This window comes from Numenius arquata, chromosome 13 (genome assembly GCF_964106895.1).
Source record: "Numenius arquata chromosome 13, bNumArq3.hap1.1, whole genome shotgun sequence".
Lineage (NCBI taxonomy): Eukaryota > Metazoa > Chordata > Aves > Charadriiformes > Scolopacidae > Numenius > Numenius arquata.
Window position 1 is genome coordinate 20882231 of NC_133588.1, and position 13217 is coordinate 20895447.

General features: G+C 42.6%; 2 protein-coding genes across 3 annotated transcripts in view; one reads left to right on the forward strand and one right to left on the reverse strand.

Moving 5' to 3' along the window:
• ANKRD27 (ankyrin repeat domain 27) overlaps positions 1–5693 on the forward strand; it is a 44225-nt gene extending 38532 nt beyond the window's left edge. The window contains exons 27-29 of the mRNA XM_074157841.1: positions 502–583; positions 1135–1207; positions 3936–5693. Coding sequence (XP_074013942.1) covers positions 502–583; positions 1135–1207; positions 3936–4211 — 431 coding nt within the window. The 3' untranslated portion in view covers positions 4212–5693. The remainder of the gene's footprint in view (positions 1–501; positions 584–1134; positions 1208–3935) is intronic.
• Positions 5694–7023: 1330 nt separating this feature from the next.
• On the reverse strand, positions 7024–11681 carry PDCD5 (programmed cell death 5). Of its 2 annotated transcripts, none has more exons than XM_074157842.1 (6): positions 11581–11681; positions 10496–10536; positions 9242–9303; positions 8715–8806; positions 8403–8474; positions 7024–8022 (listed from the first exon to the last, which is right to left on the reverse strand). In XM_074157842.1, exons 1-6 carry the CDS (start codon positions 11644–11646, stop codon positions 7975–7977), a joined length of 381 nt encoding a protein of 126 aa, XP_074013943.1. In that variant the 5' UTR covers positions 11647–11681; the 3' UTR covers positions 7024–7974. The 2 variants fall into 2 exon arrangements, with proteins under 2 accessions (XP_074013943.1, XP_074013944.1); XM_074157843.1 differs by having other exon boundaries at positions 7030–8014; positions 11581–11648.
• Positions 11682–13217: the final 1536 nt, after the last annotated feature.

The following is a 13217-nucleotide window of genomic DNA, read 5'->3' on the forward strand; positions in this document are numbered from 1 at the left end:
TAGGCTTTTCAAAATAGCTCTTGCCTGCTTCCCTAGGAAAGATTGCGAATGTTTTGTTAATAAAAAACCAAAATTAATCACAGTTTACTGATGCCTGAGATTAATATAGTTCTTTCAAATATTGTGAGAATAGTTCTAAAAGAACAATAGAAGATATGAGTAAGTAATATTAACAAAGAGATGGTGTAACATCTGTGTGTTAATGAATTCAGGTTTGTAAAAACTGGAATTAAGAGCCTCAAAGCCCAGAATTACATGGTCTCTTCAGAAGCTTGGCCAGTCATGCTAATCTGATGAAGAATGCTTACTTCTACAATTTAAAATGCTTTAAAATTTCCAAAGATAAATTACGACTGATTTCAAGTTATTACTATTATACTTTTAATGTAAAAATTTAAATGTAATGTCAGTAGATACCATTTTTCATTCAGAACTTGTTTTTTTTAATTCTTAAGTGTGACTCGGTTGTAATTTTAGCTGCCTGTTCTTTTAAACCCCTAGTGAATTCTAAGCCATGTGAGAAAGCCGATGATCCCATAAGCAGACAACTTCAACTGGTCCAATCAATTAACAGATTTAACAAGTAAGCATAGAAGCTTCCTCAGAAGTATGTTTATTGTTTCCCATAAGCGAACAAGAAATACAACTGTTAATAAAGCCCCAAAGGGGGTCAAGCATTGTTACACATCCCATATAGATGTTGGTATCACCAGACAGATGTTCTAGGTGTGACCCACTCCTCGATGGTGAACAGCAGGAGCGAGGGAAGCACTGCAAACGTATTTAAAATTGGGTTTGCACTGATACTTGGTGTACCATAAATTAAGAATTTCAGAGCCAGACTGCTTTAAAAATATTATCTTAGTGCTTCACTCAGCGGTTGGGTTTTGCCTATGATCTTTTTAAACGTTAATGTATGTTCTGTGGAAATACATTATATATATATATATATATATATATATATATACACACACACACACAGAGGAAATACTGATTGCCTGTCACTTTGTGGAGGTGGTGTCAGATCGTGGCTTTTCTGTGTTGAGAGAGTGCCACCGTGTGGATTTTCTATGATCGAGACTTCTGTGGAAAGACTTCAGTAGTTAAAGTTACATTTTTTTAAATATTTTTTAGAGCAAAACATTTACGGAGAACAATAACAAGAGATAAAAGCATCCCTAATTTTGACTATCAGTTATTGCATCAGGTAAGTGGAAATACTTTCTTGAATTACTTGTATAATACAGCAAATCTGTTTGCTTTATCTGCCATTAATATAGATATATAGAGCAGGAAAGTTTCCTTACTACTGGTGCTTGGTGAATCCCAAAAGTTCTGACCTGTTTGCTAAATTGCTAATATTTCATCATTGTTCAAACTTCAATGGTGTTTCTATAACGCCTGTTAAACAACTTATTCTTACTTTTAAGCGTCTTATTGCAGGCTTCATCTCCGTCTTGTTTTTTTGTGTTATGTCTAGCAAAATCTAGGTTATACCAAGGGTTGGCAAACTCCTCAGCTTACTGGAGCTGTAGCCAGAGATACTATTTACAAGAGAAAAAGTTTTCAGTAGATCAAAATTGGGGTTTGCATGATGTCTGCTTGTAGGAGGAGATTGTTTGCAAGGGTGATAGCAAACTGCATGTTGCGCTGTCAGCTGTGACAGAAATGCGTGTAATCAATTAATGTACGGCTGGGGGTGCCGCGGCACCTTACAGCGCTCTGACTGTTGGATGCTGCCCTCCGTCCAGAGCATGTGTGCTTCCTCTTCCTCCTCTATGCTGCCTTTGCCTCTCACTGGGCCTTCTGCTGAGCCATTTCAGCACAGCAGATCAAGAGAAAAACTGACCTATTCAAAAGAAAATGGATTTCTATCAGGTTAGTTCAGTAGCTGCCTGTTATTAGATTGACATAGTCTAGGAATTGCAGACTCTGCCGCTCATCTCCATCTAGAAAATGGAATGCTGTTCTAACTCGTAGAGCCCTTATGAGATTAAACATTTGCAAAGAGCCTTGAGAATGCCAAACTAATGCTATAAACTGTGGGATTTAGATTTTATAATTGTGGATCGCTGAGGGCAGTATGTCACGCGAGTACAGCAGGTGTCAAAAAACTAACGTGACCCTGATACATAGCACTTGTATTGCACTTTAACCATGTGTGACTGTCGGGGCTTTGTGAATTTGCAAGTCATACAGCTCTAAATTGTTAGTGGGTTTAAACACGTACAATCTCCATCTGAAACTTCTTCAAGATTCTTGCCATTATTTCAGTAAAAGGGTATCATAACTGAGGAGGAACTTCTTCACTTCGAGGGTGGCAGAGCCCTGGAATGGCTGCCCAGAGAGGTGGTGGAGTCTCCTTCTCTGGAGGCATTCCAAACCCACCTGGACACGTTCCTGTGCAACCTGCTCTGGCAGGGGGGTTGGACTAGAAGATCTCCAGAGGTCCCTTTCAGCCCCATATCATGCTGTGATTCTGTGATAATTAATTTCTGTCTTCAGTTCTTAGAAAATCTGTCACTAGCATGTTTGGGCCCTCCTTTTTGTCTTAGTTATTTTAACATTTGCAGAGTGGCCAATAATCAAGGAGATCTAATCACTCTGAAAAGGAGGAATCAGGAGCAGATATGGAAATAGAAGAGAAGAATAGTTGGAATGACCAAAAAGAGCCTTTAAGGGCTGTGGGGAGGGTGGCTATCTCCTCCCTGACAGATGAGATCTGGGATGGGGAGTTTTTGCCTTCAGCAGCGCCTGGTGGAGCCCGTCTCTATTACCACTTACTCATTTCTTAATAGTGAAAGAGATGGCTGTTAATTTCAAGTACCTTGAGACTTGCATTACAAAAGGTGATTAGAAGAGTTAGGATGAGATTGGGATAGTGCAGTGAAAATAAATTTTGGAATGCCTTCATTATCCTCTCAGTTACTGATTTGTGTGTAGCCTGGGGCTCTTCTTGTTTTCTCATTTGCAGATGGTATGAGCTTCAACAAGGCCAAGTGCCAGGTCCTGCACTTGGGCCACAATAACCCCATGCATCGGTACAGGCTTGGGGAAGTGTGGCTGGAAAGCTGCCTGGCAGAAAAAGACTTGGGGGTTCTAATTGACGAGTGGCTGAATACGAGCCGGCAGTGTGCCCAGGTGGCCACGAAAGCCAACGGCATCCTGGCTTGTATTAGAAACAGCGTGAGCAGCAGAAGTAGGGAGGCGATTGTGCCCCTGTACTCGGCACTGGTGAGGCCACACCTCGAGTATTGTGTCCAGTTTTGGGCACCTCAATACCAGAGAGATATTGAGGTGCTGGAACGGGTACAGAGGAGGGCAATGAAGCTGGTGAAGGGCCTGGAGAATAAATCTTATGAAGAGTGATTGAATGAGCTGGGACTGTTTAGTATGAGGAAGAGGAGGCTGAGGGGAGACCTCATCACTCTCTACAACTACTTGAAAGGACACTGTAGAGAGGTTGGTGCTGGTCTCCTCACAGGTAATTAGCGATAGAACAAGAGGGAATGGCTTCAAGCTCCAACAGGGTAGGTTTGACTGGACATTAGGAAAAAATTCTTCACGAGAAGAGTGGTCAGACACTGGAATAGGCTGCCTAGGGAGGTGGTTGAATCGCCATCCCTGGATGTATTTAAGAGTCCTTTACATGTGGTGTTAGGGGATATGGTATAGGGGAGAACTTTGTAGAGAAGTGTTGATGGTTGGACTCGATGATCCCAAGGGTCTTTTCCAACCTGAATGATTCTATGATTCTATAATTACTGTCCTACAAAGTGTGCTATTTTTAATCCTTGGGTGTGTTCTCGGTATGAAGAATACCATGAAATAAATGTGATAATTATATTCAAGCAACACAATATTCATACTACTTCTTTATAATGAAGAAAGTAGACAATGCTTTTAACGTACCATTTTTCTATCTGTTTTTTCAGTTAGCTATTAAAAGCTTTGATAAAACCAAGTTAAAATCCGTTGAAACGCTGGACCAGAGCGCAGTTAAGAGTATTGACACAGGATGCAGCGGTGAGTTTGTGAAACATGATGACGTGATAGAAGTTCCTCACAGGAGTAAATTAATGCACCGAAGACACACTGTTAATGTGACACTTTCAGCAGAGAATGTCAGCGAGAATAGTTTATCCAGCCCTAGAAATCCAAGTATTTCACAATCAAGAGACTGCTGTGATGACTTGCTTTCAAAACATTGATAAGGGAGTGCGAATTTGATGTCAAAAGCTGAGGAACTAGGTGGTGTTAATTTCAATAACACTTCACTGTGTATCAAAGAATTCGGTGATGCTCTGCCATCAGAACAGGATGCAAGGGTGACTCTTCAGCAGAAACAGAATGTTCCTAGCACTTTCGAAGACTGAATCCTCTGTTTATATTGGAGGGAACTACACAGCCAGATGATGACTGATGTCAACAAACAGGGACGGACTGAGACGTAGACAGCAAAATTGCTTTCCTATTCTATTTAGCACTTATTAAAAAATTATATGTAACAGTAAACCAAACCAAACCCTGTATTGTATTTTTCAGATGCTCACTTTGTTTTTAAGTCTTTGAATAATTTTTGCATTTTCAGTTTTTATCACTACATTGGATAAGTATATATAAGTATCTCTATATTTATATATATAAAGATATATTGGATAACAAGGTATTTATTGCTAGAGGTAATGAAAATGTCTCTATTTTTATTGTAATGTTACAAGCCATTATAGTATATATTTCTGTATATTTCAGTAACTGGGAAAACAATAGTCCATAACATCTGTGACACCACATTAGAAATTTATACATGCTATTAATGTGAAGGGATGTAATCCTTGCTCATTTCTTTGCAACGCTCCCCTGTATGGGATCTGCAAGATCAAGCTCTTACACAGGAGCCAAGATACTGGGAAAAAGTAGAGAGCCCTTGGCAAAGCTAAACTTTGGACTCACTGTTCACAGCCTAGTAACAGAAAAATTTGCAGAAGCAGGAATGTATAGGGACATGTATAAGGAGCAAACTGGTTTAAGTTGTTGTGTTTGGGTGTTTTTTTTTTTTCCTTCCTCTAAAGCAAGTCATGCAAAAATGTACAAATATTCCTGATTCTAAATCTGGGCAACATCTGTGGACAAAACTGCTGCTTAGGAGCCTGCTCCAGACTACTCTTTAAAAAGGTGAAATTGCCATTATGAAAGTTCTCACATCAGTAAGCATATGTTGGAATAGGCCAAACATTATCTCATTCCTAGAGGTGATCGCTGAAGAATTGAAAGCTCACAAGTAATACGAGATGGCTGCTGAGATTGGGACTGCACCGTCTGTTTGGGTTACGGTAGGAGAATGTGTAAACAGCACAAGCCAGGTTTGTAAGTGCAGCATTTTTTATTCTTGGCTCATCATCTCCAGCTTGCATTTTATTTCATAAACTGTTTGTATGAATAATTCTATTTCTTTTAACTGTGGTATTAGTAAATTGTGTGCAAAGTATGAAGCTGGAAGACATACTGGTGATCTTTTCAGATAATTTTTTAATCTAAGAGGTAAAATGTGCACTAAGTGCACATACGGACATTTAGAGATGAGGGTCGTGTTTATTTTTCTAATAATTTATAAGTTCATCTGATTTTCTAATGTGCCTTGGATTTGTGCCAAATGATGGAAAGAAAAAAAAAAACTAGTAAACTAACTCTTGAAAATGTTGTTTACTTTGAGTGCTTTTTTAAAAGCATCGAGTCCTTTACGCAGATTTCCCTGCTTTTGTTTTTGTAGACATTTGAAGACCTCACCTGGTGTCTGTGTGTAAAGTGAGGGATCTGTTAGAATTTACCCTCAAGTTTAGTGTGACCTTCTTCCCTCCTACATTCATGGAGGTCTATTATTAGCTTGTGTGGTTTCAGATTTAAGGCACAGAGGTATGAGTTTTTAGTGAAACTGTATGTTTTCAAGTAACTTCCTTCTCTAGCTCTGCATTTCCATTAAAAAATAAAAAAAAAGTAGGGTGGACATTCAGCTATTAAAATCCAAAAGACGAACTAGTTTTTATCTTCTTTTGACACTATAAATTTCACCTAGAGTAAGTCACTTATCCTTAATCATAGCAAAAATAACCTACATATTACTTAGAGAGTTTAAGATACAAGTAAACTTTCATAGATCCAATTTCCAAACTACATAGTGAAAATTTTGCTTGTGTTTTAATTATACTACATATTTACCTGTATGATTCTTAAGTATGACAGTATGGATGAGAAAAATCAAGTTTATTAGCTTTTTAATACATTATAAACCTTATTTCCAGGCATTTTGGATGTACAGGGTGTGAATAGGGAAAAAAACCCAAACACTTGAATGCCAAACAGTTCCACTGGAATTTAAATGATGGAAAGATGACAACTAACAGATCATTGAGCTAACTTAAATAGTCTGCAAGTTTCCTTTGCCATGCTTAAGCAAGCTCATAATTCAAAAATAGGATCATCAAAGGCTAAACTGGAACAGGATTTGAAGGGAGTACCCCTGGAAATCTGTAGCGCAAATAGACTGAAGTCAACTTCATGACACTTGCAGTTTGTCTGCAAAGCATATTACTGATCTCTCCAGTTTAATTGCAAAAGGTTCCAAGTTAAAATAAATCCAAAGCACTACCGCACGTTTTGACAACCTTGAGACTCTGGAACAGCCTTTTTAGAAGAAAAGCAAGGCGATAAAGCTTCTGTTGTTATATGTAGAATTTGATAAACTCAGAAATGGGAATATGAATCATGGTTGTTTAGGGTGTATCTGTAGCCCTAACAGGAAAACTTTTAAACTACCTGTCACCACACCTTGGCTTGAAACGCTTTGCACTGGTAAAGGGTCATTAGTCTAGTAATTTCATGGGTGTAGCTAAGTTTCTTTAAAGTTAAGGAATCCCAGTTACAAATGTGGACAAGCAAAATGCCCAGTCTAGTCCAAACAAAACAAAAATAACGACTGCTTAAATACTTTTGAACCACATTCACACAAGATGAAAAATACCCACTAGTGCTCACTTTGAACAATTTTATTCGGTTCCAAAAAACATTGCAGTTGGGATCATACATGTTCTTGTTTTTCCAGAAAAGGGTTTTGTGATGGTAGAGTGTTTATCAGCATGTTACAGTATTTATCCTATGTATTTCCATAACCATATTTTTGAATAAACATGTAGCACAAGTTCAGTTTTACTTTATGCATGCAGCAGTTGCAGAAAGTTTAGGAAAATGTTTTTTTCAAGGTAAGAAACACTCCAGCCATTTGATAAAAATGGAGGTAGTTTTAAGAATATACGATACCAGGTGTCTCAACGGTGCTGTATTACACAGTTAACTTGCTTGTTTTGAGATGGCTTGATAATTTCATAGGGGAACAGTTTGATTGTACGCTGGTTACAGTTTCTTTACATATACTGCCTGACATGAAGGTCTGTGATCCAAACACTACTTTGATACCTTCACTTTATTTTATAAATTTCCAGTAAGGACTTGAGAGCCAGTGAGCCGCTGGACAGGCTCCCTGCAGAGGCTCAGGAAATCTCGTTCCTAGCACTTCTGTGATTACAGCCTGGAGGTAAGTCTCTCAACTCCCAGAGAGAGCAGCTGTTCCGAGCCTCACACTTGGCTCCTCCTCATGTTACGGTATCTCCAGCAGCAGCAAGTTAAGTGTGTGCAGGTGCTGAAAGCATAGCTTACACGCTGAGTAAGGGGCAACAAAACGTTCATGCTAACAAAGCAGTGGGGAGTCCCACTGCTCAGCCTCTTAGACTACAAAAATTTAAGTTACAAAATCCCCTTCTCAGATTTATTTTACAAGTTCATTTGTTTGCCTTTTTATATATATATATAAAAAAAAAAAAAGTAAAGAAGCGTAAACATCTTCAGATTTTGCATTCTGCCTGATTACAGAATGTTGCCTTTTTCCAGGCCTTTTGTTTGGCAGCCAGTCTTACGGTGGTATTAATAATCATCCTCTTCATCAGAATCCAATACTTTCCTTCTGTTGAACTAAAACGAAATACATGATGTGAAAATAGAAAGGACACAGTAAATCTGACATAGAGCAAGCCTTTCAAACTCCACGCGTTTGACAATGAATACATTACATGGGAGCAGAACGCTCACCCCCCCACCTGCCTTCCCCCAGCCAAATCCCTGCCTGGGATAATAGCGCAGGACAGACACGGCGTGGGCTGGGTCACAACAAATGCCGACATCCCAGTGCCAGCACCTGCAAACTGTACTACTGATAAGGACTGCTCTGATTTAATCCCAGCACTTACCAGTGTAGGTTAGAGAGGTTGTAAATAAAAAGTTAAGTTCTACCATGTTTTTCTTCCACTCTATTTGATAACGAATTAAAATTACACTTTGGAAATAAATCTTACCTTTACTGTTGTTTTCTTTTCTGTTTGCTGACTCACTTTTTCAAGTATTTCTATCAAACCTTGTTCTGATACCTAGGAAAGCAAAAGAAAAGGCATATAAACCGTCTGAGACACAGTTGCTTTCTAACAACCAAATCATACTTTACCTTCTTATAAAATGCATTTGATGGAATTATATAGTAGTATTTAGAAGCTCTCAATTGCCTTTTTCAGTTATTTAATTTACAGACATTAAAACACATCCCTTTTCTAGAGTGAATTAGGTTTGAAAATGAACACATGTAAGAAAGAATTAGAAAAACGTTAACTCACCTTTCCAGCTAGCTGTCCAAATCTTGCCATCTGTATGAGATAGTTCTCTACTGCTTTTGCTTTGTCTGGTTTCACAAGTGCTAAATTACTTACTGCAACAAAAACAGGCTCTGTTCATTTTGTTTTAAAACATACTCAATATCTTCACTCATAACTAAAAAGTGACAGATGTCCCTATGAAATTGTCTTCTTCATGCCAGGGTCATGAAATAAATTGAAAAAGGCATTTTTCATTTATGTAAAATAAAGATATAAGATAGTTATATTCCTTATTTTTAAATATTTGTTCCTAATTAGATAAACTAATTTTAACTCTCACTACAATTCCTACTATTAATTAAAAAATTTTGATTAACTATCATCATTCAGATGCCAGTTAACTTCTCCAATCATTGATATCATATCTTCCCATCAACAATGGTATTTTTCTAGTCTGACCTCTACACAAGCACATACGTGCTTGATTTGAGCAGCACTGGAGTACACGAAATGAGGGTTTTCTATAAGAAAGGTACCTGGTTACTTACATCTTGCACGAGCTGCTTGATCAAGTACTTGAGCTAAAATAGTATTTCTTATCTCTGCTTCCCTGTAATGAAAAGATAGCCACATGTTAAAAATGGGATTTCCTAAAATAATATGCACAAAACAGCAAGCTACAGAAGACTTTCAATTCATACAAGTGACTTCTTAAGGTAACTTCAAACCTTACATTTACACGATTTCTTCAATAGCATTTTCTGTCATGAGTATCTCTATGTACACTGACAAAGTTACAGAGCTGACAACAAAGCAATCCAAGAAGTCAAAAGAGAGTTTACTACTTACACCTTATTACCGTTTATTAATACATCTTAAAGACAAAAGCCCTGCTACCCACTGTAAAGACTCTGCATTCAGTTCCATGTGGAATTTCACCAAAGGCGGTGTACGGTAGAGCAGGCATAAGGAATAGCCCATGCAATTGCAAGACAGAACCAAAGCTCATTTATTTAGAATTTTTCAATAAATCCTCATATATTATAGTATTTCACTAAGTATTTGCAGAACTGGCATTTCAGTTCGTGCACTTCAGGTAATGAAAACTTGGACTGTGCAAAGTCTAGCTCTTTAAATACTTGTTTCCAACTTTCTACTTAGTGCAAGTGCTAAATGCCATTTCCACTCTAACCTCTGACATGAATCGTTTTGTTGCATGTTCTTAACTGCAATAGATGTCCCAGAAAAAATCAAATCAACTAGGAAAGCATGTTCCCATTGCACTAACAGAGCCAAACCCAAACTCATCACTCGGACAAAACTTCAGTGTGGAAAGAGTTCTGCCTGCCTTCAAGATTTTCTTATGACCAACCCTGAAAAGGCAAGGTTTCTGAGTTCCAGAAGGAGAAGACAGTGGGAGTGACGATGCTTCCCCAAAATATCCTCTTATATCACTAAGGGTCATGAGATCATTGCACTCAGCTGAGTCCCAAAGTGAAAATGAGCCGCTACGGATGTTTTCCTCCACACCCTCTCACCCCAGTCAGGATTCAGGCTGCCTCACGGCTGTTGTACACCATCCAAGAGAGTCATGGCTTAGGAGTCACGCTCGGATCAATCAGATTTTAGCTATGCTTGGATTAAATCTTTGACATTTCAGCTTCTTTGCTGGTAGTTTTTCCAGCAACAACAAAAATATTCAGGTGAGTATTCCAAAGAAATTAAATGCTCCAAAAATTAAAAAAGCAAAAGGTTCAAAACGATTAGATGCAAGACCAAAAGTTAACAGTTCTCATTTATACCTCTGTTTTGCTTCCTGTTGCGATGGATCACTGGAAGGATCCTACAGAATGAGATAAGAACAAATATTATCACCGAAAAACATTCCATACAGGATAGTAAGTTTAAATATTCCATCAGAGACAATGTAAGCAAAACCTGACTGCCAAACCCGCCTGACCACAGATGAGATCCTGAAAATAACAATCTGCAGCCCTAGCAAATAAATGTGCCACACTATGCTTTTCCTCACAAAGCAGTAATGCAAACTAGTGCAATTACAAGCGCTACCAGATCCATACGGAGACTGTTGTACGTTTGGACATTAAAAGGCCTTCGCGTTAAGTCTAAGATAATAAACTTTCCCAAAGCCCAGAAAATGGCCAACAACATTTAAGACCCATTAAAGTAAGCTAAGGGCAAATGAAATTCATGTAACACTTAGTATTTATCAACACAGAAGAAAACACCATCCTAGCACGTATTTTGGGACTAACAGAGACAGCCTAGATGACTATTCAGAAGCAAGTAACCAAAAAAAAAAAAAGGAAAAAAATTAACTTTATGTTGAGTCTGCACCTTAAATTTTATAGGTAACATTTTAAAGTGTGAAAGCAAACGGGAAGCCATACAGAGAGAGAAAACGAGGCTGATCGTAGGCATGGAAGGAGCCTTCACGGGAACGACGGCACAGACCGAGAACGCCGATGGCTGCGAAGGCCGGTGAGGGGAAGCCGTGCGATCCCCAGCGGCACGGAAGGAGGCCGGGGAGGGGAGGGGTACGTGCTGAGCCCTCCGCGGCAGCGGCCGGGGCACCCCAGGCGGGCAGCGGGCGGCAGGCCCCAGCCACCCTCCAGGAGCGGAGGCGGACCTGGAGGGCCCGGCGGCCTCCAGTCACCGAGGCCGCAGTCGGCAACGGTTCCAGTCAAAGCACGGGACCCGGCCGGGCCGCCTCCCGCTGCCCGCCCCCGGCCTCCAGCTCAAGCTTTTATTCACGGCGAGGCCTCCCCAAGGCGCGCCCCCGCCTCTCCCCCCTCCCGCATTCCCGAGCGGCGGCCGCCACACAGGCCCGGCGACAGGGAAGAGGGCGGGCGCCCCCGCGCCTTACCCCGTGCTTGGCCTGCAGCTCGGCCAGACGCTGCTGCCGCAGCGCCTCCAGCTCCTCGTCCGCCATCGCTGAGGGGCGGCCACCGCCCTGCGCCTGCGCCACCACCCAGCGGGCGAGCGCGGGGACGGGCCTTCCCCGGGCGCCGGTCTCGCCTCACGGCGCGGCCGCCCCGCCCCGCCCCGCCCCGCGCCGAGCGACAGCGGCGGTGAGCCCTCCCCCGGCGCGTTCCCCGTGGCTTTCCTCAGCCCCGCTCCATGCAGCAGTTCGCGGCGCTGCCCGAACGGCGGGGTCGGCAGCGCGCCCCTTCCCTGCCGCGCTCCGGCCCTCCAGGCGGGGAGCCTGCGAGCGGCTGCCGCTGCAGCGGGGCGGGGGGGGGGATGCTGCGCAGAGACAGCGAGGGAAGCTGTAGCCCCTATTTGGGAGCCGCTGACGGGAGGAGCGCGGGTCAGCCCTGCCCGCCCCCGGGGTGCGGGGCAGAGCGGGGACGTTACGCCGGGTGAGCGGGTCTGGGCTGAGGTGTCCTGGTTTGAGCGACGCAGGACTCGTGGCTCTTGCGGTGCCTGGGCGCAGGCAGGGCTGTCCCCAGCACGGAGCGCCGGGCAGCGGGGAGGCGACTCGTCCGTCTGCCGGCGGGAAGCCCGGCCCCTTCCCTCGAGGGGGACACCCGCGCCAGGCGGCCCCCGTGCGTGGGGGGGTCCGGCCCGGCCCCGCTCCCGCGGGCAGAGGCGGGGTGGGGGTCCCCCGGCTGGTCCCCGTCGGCTGGCCGTGACAACCAGGGTCATTGCTCTCCTTTTGCCAGGGTCACCTTCTGCGGGGCGGGAGGGAAGTCCTGCCGGGCCGATGCCGCTTGCTGCTGAGGAACTGCCCGCGCGGGGCGGGGGGGAACGGGCGCTACAGATGCTCCACGTCCAACCCGCGGAAAAGGCCAGTCTGCTGCCAGTGGGGAAAAGCTGATGAGGAATTGCAGTTAAGGGAGCGTGCCTCCTGCCCGAATCGGGTCCTCGGTAGTTGGGAATGTCTTCCTTTGGGCTAAAAGAGCAAACTTTCACCTTTCACAGCTAAGCGAGGAGCTGCCCGTTGCCTTCCTTGGGCTCAAGGGTTTCTCTTCTGTTTGTTCCTACTAATTTTACGGGCAACTTGGCAACAGCCTTTTACTTTAGATTTATAACTCAATTTTTATTAGTATGTGGTGCCAGTGTAGTTGATTTTTGAGCACCTAGATGCCAGTGGAAATGTAGGGAATGGAACACGGTGGAAACGGATGTGTCACTGTGTCACTTGATTTTTATTCTTTTTTTTTTTATTTTATTTATTTTTTTTAATTCGAGTAGCGATGGCGTGTTTTTCTCTGGCTCAGTCCACATCGTTCCAAGGGGCCTTCAGTCTGGGCCTTTTAAATAAAAAGAATTGAGTTTGTCGTTCCGGGAAAGGACCGGTCCTTCGTAGGACTGAGGTGTAGACTGGGAGGGTCTCGTAAGGACGTGATCAGGGCAAAAGCCAAATTTCAGCCGATGTTGCTGCTGTTGGTCTTTGCTTTTGTTAACGCCCCCACAGCTCCCTCGTGGGTGAGAGCTCTGAATCACAGGTTTTTTTCAGTCTCTAGCACGTTTTTTTTCCCCCAAGGAGAGGCTTCGTTG

Excerpts from the sequence above, each read along its gene's own strand:
- PDCD5 (XM_074157842.1), bottom strand. The coding sequence starts at position 11,646 with ATGGCGGACGAGGAGCTGGAGGCGCTGCGGCAGCAGCGTCTGGCCGAG. Across the intron at positions 8,807-9,241 it reads TCAAGCAGCTCGTGCAAGAT|TAAGTAATTTAGCACTTGTG; the intron begins GTAAGTAACCAG and ends TTTTTGTTGCAG. Across the intron at positions 8,475-8,714 it reads TTGGACAGCTAGCTGGAAAG|GTATCAGAACAAGGTTTGAT; the intron begins GTGAGTTAACGT and ends TTGCTTTCCTAG.